The sequence below is a fragment of the Neodiprion virginianus genome, chromosome 3, assembly GCF_021901495.1.
Source record: "Neodiprion virginianus isolate iyNeoVirg1 chromosome 3, iyNeoVirg1.1, whole genome shotgun sequence".
Lineage (NCBI taxonomy): Eukaryota > Metazoa > Arthropoda > Insecta > Hymenoptera > Diprionidae > Neodiprion > Neodiprion virginianus.
Window position 1 is genome coordinate 695,735 of NC_060879.1, and position 20,438 is coordinate 716,172.

At 41.9% G+C, this 20,438-nt stretch overlaps 1 protein-coding gene across 4 annotated transcripts; it reads left to right on the forward strand.

Moving 5' to 3' along the window:
* Positions 1 to 2,021: 2,021 nt before the first annotated feature.
* LOC124300470 (frizzled-9-like) lies at positions 2,022 to 18,616 on the forward strand. 4 transcript variants are annotated; one of them, XM_046754621.1, is made up of 8 exons: positions 2,022 to 2,685; positions 2,772 to 2,917; positions 13,673 to 13,845; positions 15,392 to 15,608; positions 15,724 to 15,956; positions 16,081 to 16,365; positions 16,532 to 16,736; positions 17,498 to 18,616. In XM_046754621.1, exons 4-8 carry the CDS (start codon positions 15,404 to 15,406, stop codon positions 18,085 to 18,087), a joined length of 1,518 nt encoding a protein of 505 aa, XP_046610577.1. In that variant the 5' UTR covers positions 2,022 to 2,685; positions 2,772 to 2,917; positions 13,673 to 13,845; positions 15,392 to 15,403; the 3' UTR covers positions 18,088 to 18,616. The 4 variants fall into 4 exon arrangements, with proteins under 4 accessions (XP_046610577.1, XP_046610575.1, XP_046610576.1 ...); XM_046754619.1 differs by lacking the exon at positions 13,673 to 13,845; XM_046754620.1 differs by lacking the exon at positions 13,673 to 13,845 and having other exon boundaries at positions 2,022 to 2,587.
* The last annotated feature ends 1,822 nt before the right edge of the window (positions 18,617 to 20,438 follow it).

Sequence of the window (20,438 nt, forward strand, 5' to 3'; positions counted from 1 at the left end):
CAGGGAGAGAGCACCCCTCTCTCTCTCTCTCTCTCCCCCCCTCCTTCGTTCCGTCTCTCTTTCGGGTATACCCGGATGGATTTCGATCCACGGTTGCGGTCTGCTACGCCCACGGACTAAAAAGAACGCGGACCGAGTTGGAAAAGAAGGATCATAGACGAGGAACGTTCGGCAGTCGGATATGAGAAGAAACTCTTCGTGGGACAGGTTGACTTTTAGGAGGTTACATGCCTGCCCACGGGCCTCTTTGATGCGCCGACGCTTCGAGGGCCGACCGGGGCACCCTCCTCCCTATTTTCCCCACGGTATGAGAGTGCTAATTATACGAGTTTTTGTGTAACCTTTTATAGACGCTTGCGCGGTGGGTATTGTACGTCGATGTCTACCTATAAAGTTAATGTTATTTGCATCTGAACCGGGATTATTCCTCATATCGTAATTTCCAGTCGTTGCGATCGATGATAATACGTTTTTCCTGTATTTTCTTTTCCAAACATTTCAAGACCTGGCCCATGATGGGGCAATATTTGTAAATTTTCCTTTCTAGCACTTTTAATGTTTTCGATAAACTCATACGAAAATCACCCCGAAAATATCTCAAAACTTCTATATTCCACCTAGAACATTTCTAGACCGGCTCCAACGGGTACCGGGTACATGTGTATATTAATACACCTAATCTCGAGATATATTCGTGAAAAATATATCCCGTACCGAAAATCATCGAGCCGAGAGTATAACCGCCGGCACAATATTCGATCGCATGATCGTGCGTGCTGCATGCATCCGGTAATGAAGAGCATTACAGGCAGGTATACGTTTACACACACGCACGCAAGTCCCAGCGAGGAGGATAAAGAAATAATATCTCATCCATCCAGCTCCCCGTTCACCGTGCAGGTAACCCGAGATCCCCCTGTTCACCAGATGGGCAATAATGCTCACCCCGGGCATCAAGGGGCTTGCATAATATCCTCGTACGTATATAGGTATACCTAATACACGTACGCATGTATATGCATATAATGTAACATGTGCGTATAAATACCGGGACACATTACGAAGCCAGTGATCGCGGTTTCCGAAGCCATATACTGCGGTAATGTTCCCGATTAACGTAAGAATTTCATTAGGTACTATTATTTTATACCATACGATTACACGGTACACAGCGTAAATCGTTAAAATGATTCCTGTAAAAGACTTTGTTGTTTATACCGTTTGAATCGAAGAAGCGACGAGAAAACAAACTTGGCGGATCAGCATATTTAATGTACTAACAATACGCACGCTGTACTAGGTTCTGCTAGATGTAATAATGAGTAGTTCTCACACACACCCAGACCGTATACGCTTTTTTACCATACCTGCAGGATACGGCGATTAGCGTTGTACGTACTCCCATTTCACTCTCTCGTATACCCGAATGTGTACATACGCATCTACCCGTGCATAACCTGGCATCTTGTACACGCATCGGTTGAATAATGATGATAATGATGGAAAAAAATTTGAGGAGTACGGGGCGTTTGGATTACTCCTTGCCTTCCCTTTGTCCCTAATTACGCCCTCGGGATTGGCTCCATCAGGCACGGCGGTGGGCTCAAAATAATAGGGCTCGAGAAAGTACGGGGGAAGGAGAAAGAGGGAAGAAAAACGAATACAACACCGAACCGAACCATGAAAATAAAGGGAGGGGGGGTGGGGGGTGGGGGCAGAAAAAAAAATAAAAATAAAAATACCAACCACAGAAAGAAAGAAAGAAAATAAATCTCCTCCTCTATGCAACAGCGGAAAAAAGAGATCGGTTCTGGGAGCCGGCGGGACTCGCCACCGCTGAACCATAAGCCCATTGTTGAACCGTCGAACGCCGCCGCGATTCACGAGTAAATCCGAACTTAACCGAAGGCGAAGAGTTCTCCTCGTTTCTCGAGGGCCTCGCGTGTTGAGAGATGCAAGAAAATTCTCTCTCTCAAGTATATTTCACGCCGCGCGCGCATCGCCGCCAGTCTGAAGTGAGCTTCGAAGCGCGACGGTTGCGTCCGTCGGTCGCTCCCTGCATCGCTCAAAACAAAACGCTTGCATTTTAAAACCCACCTTGACTTTGTTCGCTAAAGAAAAAAAAAATACAAAGGGAAATGTCTTTACCTTGTGAAGAAAAACAAATAACAACGATTCGCTTGTACGTTTGAATTTTAAGTATTGCCAATAACCGGCGGAAATATACGGACTATAATACTGCATAGTTGTAAGGTGTTCTCGGTACGTGAAAAAGGGACGACTAAGCCTTGTGTGCAGGGGTTTACATCTCGTCTTTTGCATATTTTTTATTTTTTTTTTGATATCTACCTTTTATCGATTAAGTGCTGTGCGGGACGTGTATTGTGTGAAGTTTTTTTCCTTTCTCAATATAGAACAAAAACGATGAATCGAATGAAGGAAAGTCACAGACACAGATTTCTTTGAAAGTGGAATCGATAGACAGAGAAATAAAAGAAAATCGGAACGAAGATAACTCTGGGAATGTTTTGAGGAACGTTGAGCAAAATAGCGTCGAATCGTCGTCGATCAACATCGATCTACCTACATATAATACATATATCTATTCGAATATCCAAGTTGGTGGGGAAAGTTTACCCCGCGTTTCATCGATCGATCCGCCGATTGGAATACATATATTTATACGTATATTCATATACATTAAACCTAAGCGATGATCAGATCGTGGAGTAAGTTGATACTCACCTCGACGTTTCTCGGCTTGGTCACAGCCTGGGGTATCAACCATGCTGGACTTTCGGGAACGAATGCCAAGTGCGAAAAACTGGGCGTCTCGATGTGTCGTGGTCTCGGTTACAATCTGACCGCTATGCCGAACTTCATGGGTCACGAGGATCAGATTCTAGCCGAAAGAGGGGTAAGTGCAAGCCGATGCCATGTATATGTATACGGAATTCCACACGTGATGATCGTATAAGTGTCGGTTTAACCCTTGCAGTCCTTCATTTCTCGACTCAATATTTTGGGCCTGAATCTTGTTACTCGGTGGTTTCTGGGGTCGCTGATCGCAACGAGGATGAAGTTAGCCACGTTACTGTAACGACGCGTGTTTAGGAAAAATCGCCACTTTGCACATTTAGGAATATCCGAAATTTAGTAAATCGGTACGAAAAGAGTATAGTATTATTTTGAAAAGTCAACTTCGTGAAAGTCATTCTAATATCGCCCGATAATTACGGTTTTTTTTACCCTAAGTTGTCGTTACGTTAACGTTACCAACTTCAGCCTTATGCTGATCACGAATCTGAGGTGAGAATTTGATTATTTCTAAATCGAAGATTACGGATTTAAAATCGAAATTCTATGATTCTGGCCGAAACTTGTTTGTTACTCGGGGATTTTTGGGGTTATGCGAACTAACCGAGATCGTTCGAAGATGTAAACAAACTGTGATGAGGCTAGTACATGGAAATTTTTGAGGTGAGACGCTGGGTATCCCAGGTTAATATCGTTGATAGAATGAGAGAAGGAGAGAGAGGGAGGGAGGGAGAATAATATAGAAAATCGTCTCTTAGCGCGAACATTAGAACGATCATGCGAGTGCAAATTGTACGCGCAACGTGAATTAATCGGAAGGAGGCCGAAGCTAGCAGCTAAACGTTCTAATGTTCGTTCGAACAAGGCAGTCAAATCCGAAAATGAAAATTTTGTGAAACACCCCGAAGCCTTCAGCCAACACTTTTAGGAATTATGAGGATAAAACGGAACTGCATTTTTTTATTTTCAAAAAGTTTGACACGATTGGCCGCTAACTCTGGCTGCTAGGTTCAGCTTCATTTAGTCAAAACCGACGGCGGGAAACATGCACCGAGATATCTAAGCGGACGATCAATCAGCTGCTACTGTCATGACGTTAATCTCTGTAAACGCAGCCAGCCCAGCCACACCACGCGTTTTGTCAACGGTTTACGCGTTATTATACGTACGATACCTGTAATATGTGTTGTACATGTGCCTGGTTTCGTATATTGTACGTATGTACAATGTAGGTACAGACCCTATGCCTTGCGCCTTATGCCTCAGTTTCTGACCGCATGTCCGGGTACAATAATTTCAGAACCTGCGTAGTATGAGTTTCTACAGGGTGAGCCAAATTTAAACAAAAACTGGGACCGTTTTGAATCGTGAATAAAATCTAAACGTGTTGACCGATTTTCAAAAACTTTATTTTTCTCGAAAGTAGAAGAACGAATATTTTATTTAGCGTTTGAAAATATGGAAAATCTTCATTCGTCGTTGAGATACACGCTCTTGAGAAACAGATTTTAAAAAAGTCTCTGGCAGACTGAATCATAACTTAAAATCGAAATTAAGTGGAACGTCCTTTAATATTAATTTTTTTCAGTCTCCCAGCGTTTTTTTCAAACCCCCATTTTCAAGAGCGTGAAACTCAGTAGCGAATAAAGATTTTTCAAATTTTCAAATGCTACACGAAAGACTCGATCTTCCAGTTTCAAGCAAAATGAAGTTTTCGAAAATTGGTCAACGCGTTCGGATTTGATTCACGTTTCAAGTCGGTCCAATTTTTTTGGCCCACCCTGTGTATATATATATATGGAATATTGTATACGTACATATAAATGTACGTATACCTGGCACTGCTTGCACCCTGCATCATTCGTCTCTGTTACTCTCGTGTTAACTACGATGAAAAGTATGTACTCCTCGCACGATAAACCCGAAGCTGCAAGAAGCTATAACGATTCGACTGCATAAATGCTCAGCCTGTAGCGGCATGAACTAGGATCCTGTCTGTCTTATACATAAACATGGCTTAAATGATGTAAAAAGTCGTTTAAACGTGCGGTGTAATGGCATGGCGGGTATGGCTGTCTGGTAAAAAGTTGACCAAAGAAAGAGGAGGAGGTGAAGCCTCCGATCCCCGGGGCCGGTTTTCGCTTTTCTACGCTGGGGAAGTACCTTACAGGTATGTTCCCGTAAGATTTTCTCCGAGACGCGGGAGAGCGTGGCATCTCCGAAGAATTCGGTCTTAATCTTTTTTTTTTCTACTTATCCATCTCGCACAAAGGAGTGAAACGTAAAGATTACTTAATCTCGTTATCCGCGCATCATAGTTACGATGATCTCGTCTTTGACATGATTGAACTTCTCGCACTATGTAGAATTTATCCCCCCCTCTGCCGGGGCCTGAAAATACGTCCGCGCCTAATAAAAGCACGTATGTAACCCCGGTGTAATGTTTGTTTGTCGAAGTGGCGCTGAGAGAGCGAGGCGAGGCGACGGAACGCCGCAGTGTTTAACTCCAACTAAGCGTTCGCTTTTGACGAGCCGCTAGAGACGAGGAATTTGTTATCTCGGAACTGAAAAAGAGAGACGGAGAAGAAAAATTCAGAGAGAGAGAGAGAGAGAGAGAGAGAGAGAGAGAGAGAGAGAGAGAGAGAGAGAGAGAGAGAGAGAGAGAGAGAGAGAGAATGAGAGTGATGCTGTAAGAGGAAAAGGAAGAGAGGGGGTGAAGTCGAAAGTTGAACTGTTTCAAAAGTACAGCATATATATATATCCTGACTACATATTTAACTTAGGACGGACGCGACGGTTGCACAAGTTGAAGCTTATGATTAACGATAAAACATTCCATGTTCTCGTATTTTTTCCTCGTTTGTGTACGAAAATTCTTAATAAATGGTAAAATCATTTACTGCGGACATTACATATGTATCTAGAATATCGAATATTGAAATCAGGCACGTATGGCGGTGAGGATGCAGGGGGAAAAGTTGTAACTGTATTAATCCTTTGAGTCACAAATTGTGGATCCAATATCGAGGAGTAAAACTTCTTTGATGGAATACGGTGAAAAAACTTGGTGCAGGGGTTTTCGGGATCTCTGATAAAACCGCAAAGAAACATGTTTTCAAAATTCTTTAAATATACAAAAATTGTATGTACAATAGTTGGTAAGAATAGTTATCACTGTGACTGAAAGGGTTAATTATACACGCCGCTGTCCTCGTTCAAAAAATTGTACACATATCGTATCTGTATACCATTTGAAAAATGGACGAGGCAGAGAAAGAGAGATGTAAAGAAACTACGGGACAATAAATAATACAAAAACAAAAACGATCGACCTGCGATTTATACGAAGCGACTACAGGTATGGGCTTCTAATTATGTCCCCTGCGGAGATCCGATCTATTCATGCACACCTCGTATCTATGCACCTTCGTGCGTGTTGGTTCATATCTATACCTACGCATACTGTGCGCCGCACACATGCCTCCGAGCACGCGGAAGAAAGGCGATATTACAACGAGAGGCTGCACATGCGGGAAGAACGATAGCCGGCTTGTAGAAGCGTGTAGACGTTGTTAGATGCATACGCGTAACGCACACATCTATAAACTAGGTATACAGAATTAGCCCCCATAACGGCTAATGAACTTACATCGTCTCGCCGTAACTTGTTTTTTCTTTCTCTTCTCTGTTAATGTATCGAGTTCTTTTTTTTCTGTTTCTTTTTCTCCATCTTTTTGTTTTTTTCAAATCGCACGATCCCAAAGACGTTAAATTCTTGTACCGCATCTTGTACAACTTGCATGTGTATGTATATAGATCTATTGTAGGTAATGTAGGAAAGTCCATGCGAAATCAGCCAACGTTTGATCCTCGCCAATTCTGATTAGGTTTACAAAAAATTTCCGCAATTGTCCGAACTCGGAACAATAGAAAAACAAACTTTGCCCAATATAGACCCGGTCTTGAAATGTTTGGAAAAGAAAAGACTGTTTTGAGAATGTTGAAAAATGTCCATTTCAAAATTCACTCTCAACATTTATATAGGAATAATTAAACAGTTGAATAAAAAATGTCAAAAAATTGACGGTACTCTTTCAGAGTCGGGAGAATTATAGAAAAATAAATTGGGTATTTGCATGATTTTTATATTTCTTAACTTTTGATGTTTTTCGTTGCTATAAATTTTTTTAGAATTTTTGAAAAAAAAATATTTTGTTTTTGTTTATAAATATTTAAATAATTTAATAAATAAAAGTGGTCCTAAATCACATAAAAGTCACGTGACATAAAACGGAATGTGATTGGTTTGACGTCATTGTGCTGCTACTGGCGCGTTTATTTGAATCCACAAAGAGTAATGTACAATATTTTCTAGCGCTAAAAAAATTTTAAGCAAGTTTTTTAAACTTTAAGTTTGATACATTGTATAATTAATGTCAGACTTCGGTGAAAATAATTGAAATAGAAATCAATTTTTGTGTGGTGTTTTTTTTTTTTTAACTAACACGGATAATTGTGTGGAGGTTATTATCACGTCAATGTTATTATACTAAAAATGTTAAGCAAGCATTAGTTTGAGTATTTTTACAAGTTGGTACTATACACCAACAAAAATCGTTTTTTAATGACATATTAAATAATTTAATAACTTTAGTTTATAATAAACAGCACTATCAGACGTTCTTTTCATCAATCACAACACAGAGCAACAGCTGATTACACGTACGGCGTGCTTACAGGAGAACTTGGCGCTAAAAATTTCAAAAAAATTCAACATTGTGACGTCACATACGCGAGATGGAGCTACTTATTCATTTAAATATTGCCTTTTTTTTATTTATTAAATTATTTAAATACTTATAAACAAAAACAAAATATTTTTTTTTCAAAAATTCTAAAAAAATTTATAGAATCGAAAAACATCAAAAGTTAAGAAATATAAAAATCATGCAAATACCCAATTGGAAGGAAATTAAAAATGGCGAGGGTCAGACGTTGGTGGAGTTCGCGTGCATTTCCTGCGTATGCCGGAGTACAGATGTTGCGGCTTTCACACTCACTTGGAAAAAGACAGAAAATTACGGATGTTAGAAATTATTTTCAAACGCCCGTCGAACGCGACGCCGGAGTAACCAGAGTGCGCCTGTGATATAAATATAGAATACGCGTACAGGTGTGTAGTGAATGTGGGTAGGTGCGTGTGCGCCATTATAGCTCGCTTAGCGTCGTGCATATAGTGTATGTAACGCGATAAGATGAAAGGCGCCGCGTGAGGTTTTATTCTGTAAATCATATATAGAAACCTATACCCGTATAGAGTATATTTTTCCTTTTCTATTATTATTCTCTCCTCTCTCTCTCACACTCTACGATAAAACCTCGCCTCCTGATAACGATTGGCCATTGACAGAAGTTTCGTTGTATTATGAGTGTACAGTTTTATAACACAGATATATAATATCTATATATTCGTGTATAGTATTATACAGTGTCATATTTTCAAAGGAATTTAACCGCGGCTTCAAACCGTTGTAATTTATCCTTTTTTTTTTTTTATTCTCGTTCAATCGTAACACGTTTTTCAATATCCACGTATTCTGTAAATTACGTAGATACAGTTATAATTATGTAATATATTGTTTATTTGGCGATTGTCAATTTGCTAGAAAATAGACGAGGTTTAAACTTATTTATTATTTCTGCCATTTCGTTAAATCTTTTCTCAACTCTCTATCTTTCTTTTTTACGCTTATTTTTACTTTTATTTTGAGGGAAGAGACAAGGAGACAGTGAAGTAGTTTAATTTTCTCTCCTTTGAAGTCTGGCGCGAGCGCGCGCACGTCTCGACTTAAGTTAGCGGGCGAGAGTGACTGCAGTTTCATTATGCTGGCGAGGAAAAGAGTCCGGAATGAGAATACGAGAGAAGCGAGAGAAGGAAGCGGCAAGAGGAGCACCCTTTCTCTCCTTATCCTCCTTCTCTCGTATCCGCATTCACTTTTGAACACGACATCAAAGACCGACACTGAATAAACAGCCGGGAAACGCGAAGAGGCTGATGGTGCTGGTGCTGCTGCTGCTCTAAGCGTGCGTCGGATGATGAGGAGGAAGGGTTCAGGAGGGTTTGGCTTTTTGGTAAACCTTCAGCTTCTCCACCTTCGAATCATCGCCTCTCTTCCCGCAGCCTCTTGTCTTTTGGTAAAACAACTCTTAACTTCACCGGTAAGGCAGTGCAAGAAACAAGCTGCTGCTGCTGTTGCTGCTGACGCTGATGGGAGAGAATCTCTCCGATCTCGTATACCAACACTGAAGCCACTATATCTACATTGGTCGCCTAGCATGGGCGGTGGATTTATGTACATTATGTACAACGAGTCTTTAAATAGCATCCCTCATCCTCGTATTAGGCGGTGCTTAGACATGTATCCATCCAAACTCTTTTGTGTCTACACTCTATGTTGGACTTTTTTCTTTCCATTTCGATGCTTGAATCGAATTGGGTAGAGATACCGTATATACTTACATATTATGAGGAATTCCACGCGAACACGACCTTACGTGACGTGTCGAAGATGGCAACGTTATCGTAACGATTCATGCTCAGGAAAAAAACAGTTATTTCGCGACTTTTCAAATATTTATAATTAACCAGTTGAAAAAATTGAAGGTACTGTTTTAGAGTTGGGACAATTGCAGAAAATATTTTTATCAAAATCAAAATCAGCAGGTGACGGTCGGACATTGGTCAGGTTCGCATGGAATTCTCCATACACACACACTGTACACGTTGCGCACAAGTGCATCTGTAGTATTACCATAATAAAGTCGGCGTTATGCCTTTATAATACGCGTGTTCTTCTCGGAAGTTGCAAACTTTTTTTATTTATTTTTTTTTTTATTTTGCTAATTTCCTTTTTTTCTTGCCCTTTAATATGCACGCACGCATATTCTTTTAACGCGAAGCGTGCTGCGCAGCCGGGATAAAGCCACCAAAATAGCGAGTGAAGATCTCAAGAGATGAGTTACGACCGGGAACCGGGAACCGTGCCATGCCGCAGCATGCCTGCTTTTAACTCTTTATGTACACGTATATAACTCGACCTCCTGCCGCATGGACCGAGGGATTCTACTACGCTCGATGTATGTAGGTACCATTTGTTATGCTGCAGGTTGTTACGCGTATACGCACTTGTTTTTCTCCACCGTAGCAGATACGATGATATCACTGCATACGTCATGGTTCAAAGACTTGTACCAACAGTCTACTTCCACATCGTATTCCGTTGTTATTCTTACTTTTTTTTTTATAATGCAAAATTTGTTAATATTTTTAAGACTCGACTACTTCAATCTGCAAAATAGTAATCCCCCCTTCCCAATGTCTCTCTCGTTAAGCGAACGTTACTGAATTGAGCCTCACGTTACATTCTAGGGTATAAAATACAATCACACAATCGCACAATCTAGGTTGTCGAATAAGGGTAGTCGTAAAAAAGAGAGAAAAAATATCGTTGAATATTTACACGTTTCTTTTTTTTTTTATTACTTCCACTTGCAAACGTACGAATACAACAACGACGCGTAGTGAGGTTGATGACTCTAGTTAGGTTATTATACACAGATACAGTCTCGCGTATTTTATGTTAAACCACTAGTCCCCAATGAATGCTGGATGGTGTTGAGCAAGCGCAGCCAGAGTTCGTCCCTCGTGCTGCATCCGTGTATTTCTGATCCACGTATTATACGGCTGTAATCTGTAGATGCATAGGTGTGCAGATGTGGAGGTTGCTGCCGGTGCCAAGGCATGTCTCTTTGAGAGAGATAGAGAGTGAGAGAGAGGGAGAGGTTGAACGGCTCAAAGGGGCCGCCGCTTTTAATGTTATTACGATAATAAAACTGAGGGAGTGAGAGTAACTCCCTCCCGCTCTTCGATCCCTTATCTACCCCTCACCTACTTCCCTTCCTCCTCCTTTCCTTTTCCTCCTCCACCTTCCCTTGTACTCAAGCGCCATAAATACCTCACTCGCGACTCAGCCTCGGTCCCTTATATATACCCTCGCTACTCGCTGCACTCACCTCAAGCGTTCTCAGATTATACATACCTATCCAGAGATGAGGTGAGTTTGTGTGCGTGCGCGTGTGTGTGTGTGTGTCGTACGCAGATTATTGTACGATATAAACCAGCATAGGTATCGGAATGTTGTACCGTGTCTGTAATATTAGGTATATGAGTGAGTCGAGATTCGTGACCCGTCGGGAAAGGTCGAAAGAAGGAGAAATTTTATTTATTTATAAAAATTTATGACACACCTTTTATTTTCTCTTCTGACCATCCCCGACTAATTTAATCCTCGGTAATATCACAGTATAAAATAATATGAAAAAAGGGAAAATGATTGAAGCTCAACGCACATGTTACGCATAAGCGGAAACGTCACGTGGGTTAATTGATAAATATAAAAACATATATATATATATATATAGAGGCTCTCCACACGTGCGACACGAATAGCTTGTTCACGCGTTACGTGCATACACGGTACAGGCCTGTAATTACCAATTCAGCCGACCGGCGCGAGCATGTTGTATTATTCAGTAATGAACCAAACGGATGGAAACCGAGCGCGGGCGTCGATTTATACAGATTACTTTACACGTCTGCGTAGTGCATGCGTGCGACGCATACCAGCTATACCAACGTTGATGGGAATTGAAGGCGCTTTAATGACCGCGCGGCTTCTGATGATATGCGCCGACGCCGCCAACCTCGTCAAGTCCACGATATCGCGGATTACGTCGAGGCGCATCCCGCGCGGCCTGCGGATCATGGATACACGCTGCAATGATCGAGGCCGCCGGCGAGCACCACGTACGTGACTGCACGTTCACCGACTGCAGATGTGTGTGTACCTGTGTAAATCTGTATCTATCTTATCTCGGGCGGTATAAAATCGTCAAACGATCGTGACCAATCTTCTAATGCCGTTCTCGTGTCGGAAAGATGAAATAGAAGAAAAGCAGGTTTGAATCGGTGTATGCTTTGTACGGTCTAAAGGGCAGAGGCGGTCGCAATATTAATTAAAATACTTGGAAGTGTGCGAAGCACGAAATTCAGGTTAGGCTTGCGTATGAGAGATAATAAAAAAAAACACATTTCTTATTCTTGCGTGTATGCATTTACAAAGATTAAGAAGTTGAGGTAATTTGACAGTGCTATTATTCCTACATTCTTACGATGCTTATGGGAAAAAGGACGAGGTGAGGTTTCGTATGTAAATGGATACTTATACACCGCAAATTTCACACTTAACTTAAAAAATGTCACTTCACCATGTGGCAATATATAGTGTATAATTAAGCTAAAAACAGTAACTATTCTTACTAACATAGTCTCTGTTTCTAATTAGAATGTCTTCTGCAACATTTTGTAATTATTATAGCCTGATGATGGTCGGCGGGGCCCGGCCGAAATGTCGCAAACGCGAACATGTTTGTTGCCTAACAATTAAACGAATTTATATACCTGACCGGATTTCGACTAAAACCTTCTTCATTCTTCTATATGTATATGTATACATATATTTATATACTTATATAGCTATAGGTATGCGTAATATTACGCCGGGTGGCCGACGGCGGTCTCGCGCGCTATCGTCATGAAAGGATGCCGCTATCGATACGTGTTGTTTTTATTTTTCCTTTCTTCCTTTCCTTTTTCTCTTCCCTCCTTCATCTTTGTTGCGTTTCTTTCTTGTATTTTCTTTTTCAACGAATCGACGGCTCAGCGCGAAACGATTAACCCTTGCATATACCTTGTACAGTTGGATGTTCACGTATATCACACACGTACAGATGTATGTTTAGGTATGTATCCATCTATCTACACCTATAGCTGCAATACGGTAGATTTACTTCTAGTACACCTCAACCACACACACCGTCGAGAAAGTCGCAATAGGTAAAAATCCTAGAGTACCTGCATGTATGCATGTCACGATGTATGTTATACAGACGCCTATGTAACCTACGTTATATGTATAACATTTTTATCTCCGAGTTCGGTAATTGAAATTTATAAGGCTCTTGTTGATTTTGTCAGTTTAATTATTGTTATTATATATTTATTATTATTAATAACGTATGTATGATATTATATTAAATAAAGCAATGACGGTAATAATTGTGTACTTTATAACCGTAGAAAAGGGGACAAATGAATAAGTAAATAAATAACTTAGAACACTGTATAATGCATGTTGCGGATGGTTTTTAATCTATCTCTCAAAGATTACAAATACCTCATAACTTGACCACGAAACACGCTCTCCGCGTCTTTTAATGCGACCAGGTAGAAGGGAGAGTTTACACCCTGTAATTTTTTTAACCTTCTCGGAATATATAGAGTATAATATCAAGTTTATGGCTATAGATGAGAACCTAAGTGTAAATGTTATATTACGCGCAGGTATAATATTCGTCCATATATAATTGTAACGAGACGGTAGGTTGTTATATGGCGCCGAGTCGATCTTCGATAATCATCCATCTATACTAGATGTAACTTACACGTGCGAAGATTGCGCTTCTGACAATGATACGAAAAGTGTTTATAAAGTAGGTACTGATTTAGTGCGATATCGCAATGGGAACCAGTCCAATAGAAGAGGCGGTATTATTGATATTTCTTAAATCAGGTCCAAGTATGAGAAAATACGATACGAAAGAAAACACTCTGTAAGGATTATAACACAGTGGTAATTCCGCGACTGAGTTTAAAACTTTGCAGAGCACGCAAGAACTACACATACGTACGTACGTTAAACATGTATTATACATGTACAATTTTACGTTCTTACAGGAGACAAGAAAAGAGAGAACGATGATGATGATAATAATAATAACAATAATGAGAATAAAAAGAGAAGACTCCGCGAGACAGTGCAGCGGCACGGCGGAAAGACAGGCATCCCGTTGTCTCCGTGAGAGGAGAGAGAGGCTGCAGCGAAGCCGCGGCGGGCAGGTCGCTTGTCAGTCAGTCGGTTTTTAGAACGCGATAAAATGCTCCTTTCCTCCGGACGAACGCCGACGCCGATCGAGCAGCAGCAGCAGCAGCAGCAACAGCAGCAGCGGCGGCGGTTCACTTCGGTCCGCGGTATCTCGCAGGCGATGCCTCATGCCCCAAAGAAACGAAACGGGGGAATAACGAACGAATGGGGAACGGCGGAACTCTGGGCTTCTAGTCCAGAAACCGGTTCCGTACCTGATCCTCGACGCGCTCTCTTGCAACGCAGGGATGCGCCTGCGCGTGTTAGTGCGCGCTTAGATTCAAGAGGCGTAGTCGCGCTGCAGACTTTGGACGAAGAGATGCTCTCCTCCTTCCTATGATGATTTCCTCGTGCCTGGAAACTGCTCTTCCCTGCTGCTGCTGCCGCCGCTGCTCCTTCCCTTCTTCCGTCTTATCCACCCTACGCTATACCCTTGCGAGACATCACTCAGGTACACCGCCGTCGTTTTCTGTCGCTTCTACTTCGTCTTCTTGTTCTTGTTGTTCTTCTTTTAGTTCCTCGTTCCATTACCCTCTCTCGGATCGTTTGTGCAGGTTTCCCGCTTCTCCTGTTCCGTATCGAGATATCCATGGATCTTTAATAGCTATTTCGACGATCTCTCGCGAAGAGGGTAGAAAATGATCTTTGAACTTGTGATTTTTCATTAAACACTTTCGCGTTTGTATCTTATCGATGGAGGTAACAAAGTAACGCAATTAGGATATCGTAAAAGATGAAAAACGGACGTGTATCGTTATACGGTTTGCATAATGAAGTAATTTAAGGAGAGAAGTCGTATGAGAATAAAAGGCTGGTGCATGATTGCGCCACAAATGACATGGAAATTAAATAATTCTACCTTGCATGCAATAACTGTATAACGTCTGTTAATTCGTTCCTAGAAGATTCCGAAATAGGGAAATTGGATTATTACCATCGCAAACACACATGTAGTCGTGCACCGATTCCAGGCTGTAGAGGTGCAGGAAGAGGAACTCGCTGAGCGTAGTCTTTGCGTCTTCTATAGCATAACGGTGGAGAGAGGATTGAGGGGAAGGAAAGGGAGGAAGTTGGGTCTTTCGGGCCTCGCGCGTACCACGTAATTTGGAGGGTATAATTTGGAAGCGGCCGCCGAGATCGTAATGGGCGAATCTGTAAGGCCCCTCGGAGGTTTCGGGCCCCGACGAGTTGTCGGGGCTCGCGCGAGGCGGGAAGAATGGGCGGGATAATTATAGGATGCCGGACTCATTATCTTAGCCATCTTTTTTAGCCTTCCTCCTCCTCCTCCTCCTCCTCCTCCTCCTCCGTCTTCTTTTTCTTCTTCTTCTTCTTCATTCCAATGTCTCGAGATATATAAGCGTTGCGTTTCATTTGATTTCCTTTTATTTTTAGTTCATCTCGCGCTTGAAATTATATTTGCACTTTTACTTTGAGAATTTAGGCAACGGCGGCAAAATTCTCACAATACTGTCTCTAATTTCTCATTCCTATTCCCTGCAATGTAATTCATCCATGTCCACTTTGTGTTTCAGCTAACCGCGTTAATGCCCTTAGTTCACTACAACTGCTCTCGTCATCTCAAGTTCTTCCTGTGCTCGGTATTCGCTCCAGTTTGTTCGGAGCACATAGCGATGCAGATACCAGCCTGCAAGCCACTCTGTCTCTCCGTTCGTAGAGATTGCGAGCCCGCGTTGTCCAGCCTCAATCTTCCCTGGCCGCATATGCTCGATTGCGAAAGATTTCCCGACGGTATGGCTGCGCTCTGTTGAATTTTTAATCTATAAAATATCGTCTCAGATATGTATGCGACGGGGAAATTTTACAACTTTCGTCAATCTTTACTGACATCGATTCTCTCCTACAGGGAAAACCGTCACGCTCTGCGTGCAGCCAGTTGCGGAGGAAATTTTACAGCCGGCTGATCAAGTGCCGGCATCGATACCGTCTCTCCAGCCATCGATCCAGCAGCAGATTCCGCAGCAGTGGCCCGTCGTGCAGTCGGTACAAACAGCTCAGCCCATAATACCGGTTCGAGGTAACAACCTGCACCATCATCGATGCCCGCCTCACTTCGTTCAAACGCCTGACGTAGAAACGGTAACTATTCTTTACTACCAGACCAAGTGAGGTCACGACGATGAATGATTTTTTCACAGATGACACTTGGAAACCACGCTACGACTGTAAAACGTGATGTAATTAATTCATTCATTAATTTCAGATAACCTGCGCGCCTAGATGCGGTTCCGACGTTTACTTCAGATCGGAGGACAAGAAGTTTGCCGAACGATGGATGATCGGATGGGCATGGCTCTGTTTTCTGTCGACCCTTTTCACCCTCCTAACGTTCTGGGTCGAACCGTCTAGATTCCGCTACCCGGAACGGCCAATAGTGTTTCTGGCTCTCTGTTACAACCTACTTTCGGTTGCTTACACGATTCGCGGCGCGGTTGGTCCGGAAAATTTGAGCTGCGCCACTCAGGAGAACGGACCAAGCTACGTTCCGGTATTTTACCCCATTTATTTATTTATGTGTGTTGTCTTCATTCTCTTGCAAACGAAAAAGAAATGAATCTCTCCATACTATAAAATTTACGAATGCTTTTGATATTTCTCTAGTAGTTATCGTTTACGATTGGGTTGATCAAACAATGATTCTTGCCATTTAACAGGTTCACGACGGACTGCGAAGCATTCCTTGCACGCTTTGGTGGCTCGCTAGGCATTACTTGGCCCTTGCGAGCAGTGCCTGGTGGGCTGTTTTGTGCGGATGCTGGTTACTCAGCGCGAGAAACGAGTGGAGCAGCGAGGCCCTTCACAACATCGCGCCGTACCTTCATGCAACGGCCTGGGGAATCCCCGCGCTCCTTACGGGAGGTGAGTGCAGCAATGAATCTGCTCTTAAGGTAGTTGGGCAGTAATTTGGGAAATTTTTACTTCGCATGAGTTTTAGTTATACAATTTTTTGAATAATTTTAAACAATCCTGTAAAGTTTGAAAATGATTTACCATTTTAGATACTGATTTATTTTCTATTTTTTATTCCAAAACTGAGCTACTTTATACTATGTAGATAAGAACTGGGGAATAAACCTGATCATTTCGAGTTAGGTGGCTTAGAATAAAATATCGAAAGCATGGAAAAAAATATTGGATAATTTCTGTTGAATTTATCCGTCATTTAATAGTTAAAAACATAATCAAACAAAAATACTATTGCGATTTTGGTTAAGTTGTATATTTGGCAATGCCGCAAGTATGCAATTACACGCGGTATTCAAATTATTTCCTGCTGCTTACAAGTGGTATGGCCAAAACAGTTTTTTGTTTTTATTCTTCTTTTACTTATTTTTTTTTCTTGCGAATTCCCCCTTGAACCGTAGCCGATCTGACAATTTGATTAACAAAAATAAAGGTTAAAACAAGGTAAACACCGAAGGTTCAAGCAGGTTATAACACAGGAAAATCACACGACGTTCCCAAATGAACTTTTTTATTACTGGAGGAATACAGTATTCAAGATTGTCCGTCGGATGGCCTTACTGTCGATACCCAACTACCTTAAGTTGGAGAACAAAAAACGCGATAAATAACTCTGGACGATTCTCCCGTGACATTCAATAATTATCTTATTACAGGTAGTTTGCTGTCGCGGAGCGTAGCTGCCGATGAGCTTACCGGGCTCTGTCAAATATCCGACGAATCCGCACTTTGGCTCGAGGTTTTACCCCACGCGACGCTCCTTCTCCTTGGTTGCATATTTGCAAGCATCGCCGGAGCGGCCCTTGTCCGAGTGAGACGTGCCGTTCGACTTGCCGGAAGAAGCGCGACAAAATTGGAGCGGCTTATGACCCGTCTGGGGATATTTGCGCTCCTCTACGCGCTTCCGGCGCTGGGAGGCCTCGCCTGCGTCCTTCACGAGTCGTCGGTCAGGCCGAGTTGGCGAACACTTGCTCTGCTGACCGCTCTTGACTGCAGAGTCACACAAAACTGCTCTCCAGGTCCAAGTTACAGAGCTGCTGGTCTGGAGGTCGTCTTCTTGAGATTGTTTCTCTCTCTCGTAGTCGGCGTCACTTCCGGGATGTGGGTCTGGTCGGGAAAGACCTGCAGAGCTTGGAGCAGGCTGCTCGCCGCGCCCAGCAAACCGCTTAGGCCACCCGAAGTTATGCAACCCCTTGGTTACAACATGTTTCAAGGATACAAACCTGACAGTGGCAACACGGCGTAGATACGCAAGTGCGTTCGATGTTGGTCATATTGCGGTTGTTTTATTATTCGCGTCACGCGATGGTGAACCGTTTGTGAACATTCTTTGACATTCGATCAATTGATATAGTTCTGTGTATATTTATTTATATCTACTATGTGTTATGGATATTACAGTGGACACATTACTGTACCTTATTTATGACGAGCAAGATTGAGCCCTGCAAATGAACATTATGAATGGAAACAGAGAGCACGAATATATCAAAATACCGTATTGCTCCGAATGTATGTCAAGGCTATTTGTCATTGACAGCAACTGTCAACATCGTATCCGTCTTATACGCGGACCCGTATTATGTTCGGGCAACTTAGAAACACACCCTAAAATACTGTCTAAAAATTAGAGGTTGACTTACACTCGGAATAAGACGGTAGTTTTGTCTAGTTCTATCGCGTACATTTAATATTATTATTATTCTACAGCCAACGATATTTTTTGTATATACCTTGTATAAAGTGTAAATAAAAAATCTCATTTTTTTTTGTAAGCTATGATGCACGATTTGTTCCATGGTGATCCGTAATACTTTTCCTTGGATATTAATGGGTATCACGAAACAATTCTGTGAGTGGGTTTGACTTCTGGTAAAAACCAATGACAATAAGCCACTTTCGTAACTAGTGTTACAATTTGTAGGGTGTCAGTACGCTTGATATACAAGACGTGAACATTAGAATAGTTTTATAGTCATTGTCACACATGAGTAGACTCAAAGCGCAGTCTGTAAAGCTCAGATATTTAACGGAACACGTATAACACTTCAACCTCATCTGGTTGAGATCTCCTCGGTTGACGTTTTCTGATTAGCTGAATACGACTGGATGCTTCAAATGCTTTAAAATGAATTACAGAGTTCTTTCGTCGCGTGCATTTTTGGGGAAAATTTTCGCGATTCTGAAAAGTGCTGGAATAAATTCTTTCATGCACTATTCCGACGTAATTTTGCGGGAGAAATCGATTGGGCGCAGTCCCAATACGCTGCGATCGACGCATCAAAAGTTACAGCCAAAAAACGAGAACCTGAGTTTTCGACATTTTTCAGCAGGTGCATTTTCGCTCGCCATTTCTCTCCTCTTGGTCCCACGCTCGTTTTGCTGCGTTTTCTGAGTTCCTGAGGGTCCAACTGGTCGGGAAAGAGTCATACGAATCAATTCTGAGACGAAAAATTTTTTGGTCAAAAAAAAAGGAAGGTTAACCCCTTTGGATTTTTGTCGAAAATTTTCGCGATTTTCAAAAGTGCTGGAATCAATTCTTTCAGGCACTATTCCGACGTAATTTTGCGAGAGAAATCGATTGGGTGCAGTCCCAATACGCTGCGATCAACGCATCGAAAGTTACAGCCAAAAAACGAAAACCTGAATTTTCGACATTTTTCAGCAGGTGCTTTTTTCCTCGTATCTTCTCTCCCGTTGATCCCACGCTCCTTTTGCTGCGTTTTCTGAGTTCCTTGGGGTCCAATTGGTCGGGAAAGAGTCATACGAATCAATTCTGAGACGAAAAATTTTTTGGTCAAAAAAAAGGAAGGTTAACCCCTTTGGATTTTTGTCGAAAATTTTCGCGATTTTCAAAAGTGCTGGAATCAATTCTTTCAGGCACTATTCCGACGTGATTTTGCGAGAGAAATCGATTGGGCGCAGTCCCAATACGCTGCGATCAACGCATCGAAAGTTACAGCCAAAAAACGAAAACCTGAATTTTCGACATTTTTCAGCAGGTGCTTTTTTCCTCGTATCTTCTCTCCCGTTGATCCCACGCTCCTTTTGCTGCGTTTTCTGAGTTCCTTGGGGTCCAATTGGTCGGGAAAGAGTCATACGAATCAATTCTGAGACGAAAAATTTTTTGGTCAAAAAAAAAGGAAGGTTAACCCCTTTGGATTTTTGTCGAAAATTTTCGCGATTTTCAAAAGTGCTGGAATCAATTCTTTCAGGCACTATTCCGACGTGATTTTGCGAGAGAAATCGATTGGGCGCAGTCCCAATACGCTGCGATCAACGCATCGAAAGTTACAGCCAAAAAACGAAAACCTGAATTTTCGACATTTTTCAGCAGGTGCTTTTTTCCTCGTATCTTCTCTCCCGTTGATCCCACGCTCCTTTTGCTGCGTTTTCTGAGTTCCTTGGGGTCCAATTGGTCGGGAAAAAGTCATACGAATCAATTCTGAGACGAAAAATTTTTTGGTCAAAAAAAAAGGAAGGTTAACCCCTTTGTATTTTTGGCGAAAATTTTCGCAATTTTCAAAAGTGCTGGAATAAATTAATTGTGGGACTATTCCGACGTAATTTTGCGAGAGAAATCGATTGGGCGCAGTC

Excerpts from the sequence above, each read along its gene's own strand:
- LOC124300470 (XM_046754618.1), top strand. The coding sequence starts at position 2,714 with ATGATCAGATCGTGGAGTAAGTTGATACTCACCTCGACGTTTCTCGGC. Across the intron at positions 15,609-15,723 it reads TTGCGAAAGATTTCCCGACG|GGAAAACCGTCACGCTCTGC; the intron begins GTATGGCTGCGC and ends TCTCTCCTACAG. Across the intron at positions 15,957-16,080 it reads AAACGCCTGACGTAGAAACG|ATAACCTGCGCGCCTAGATG; the intron begins GTAACTATTCTT and ends CATTAATTTCAG.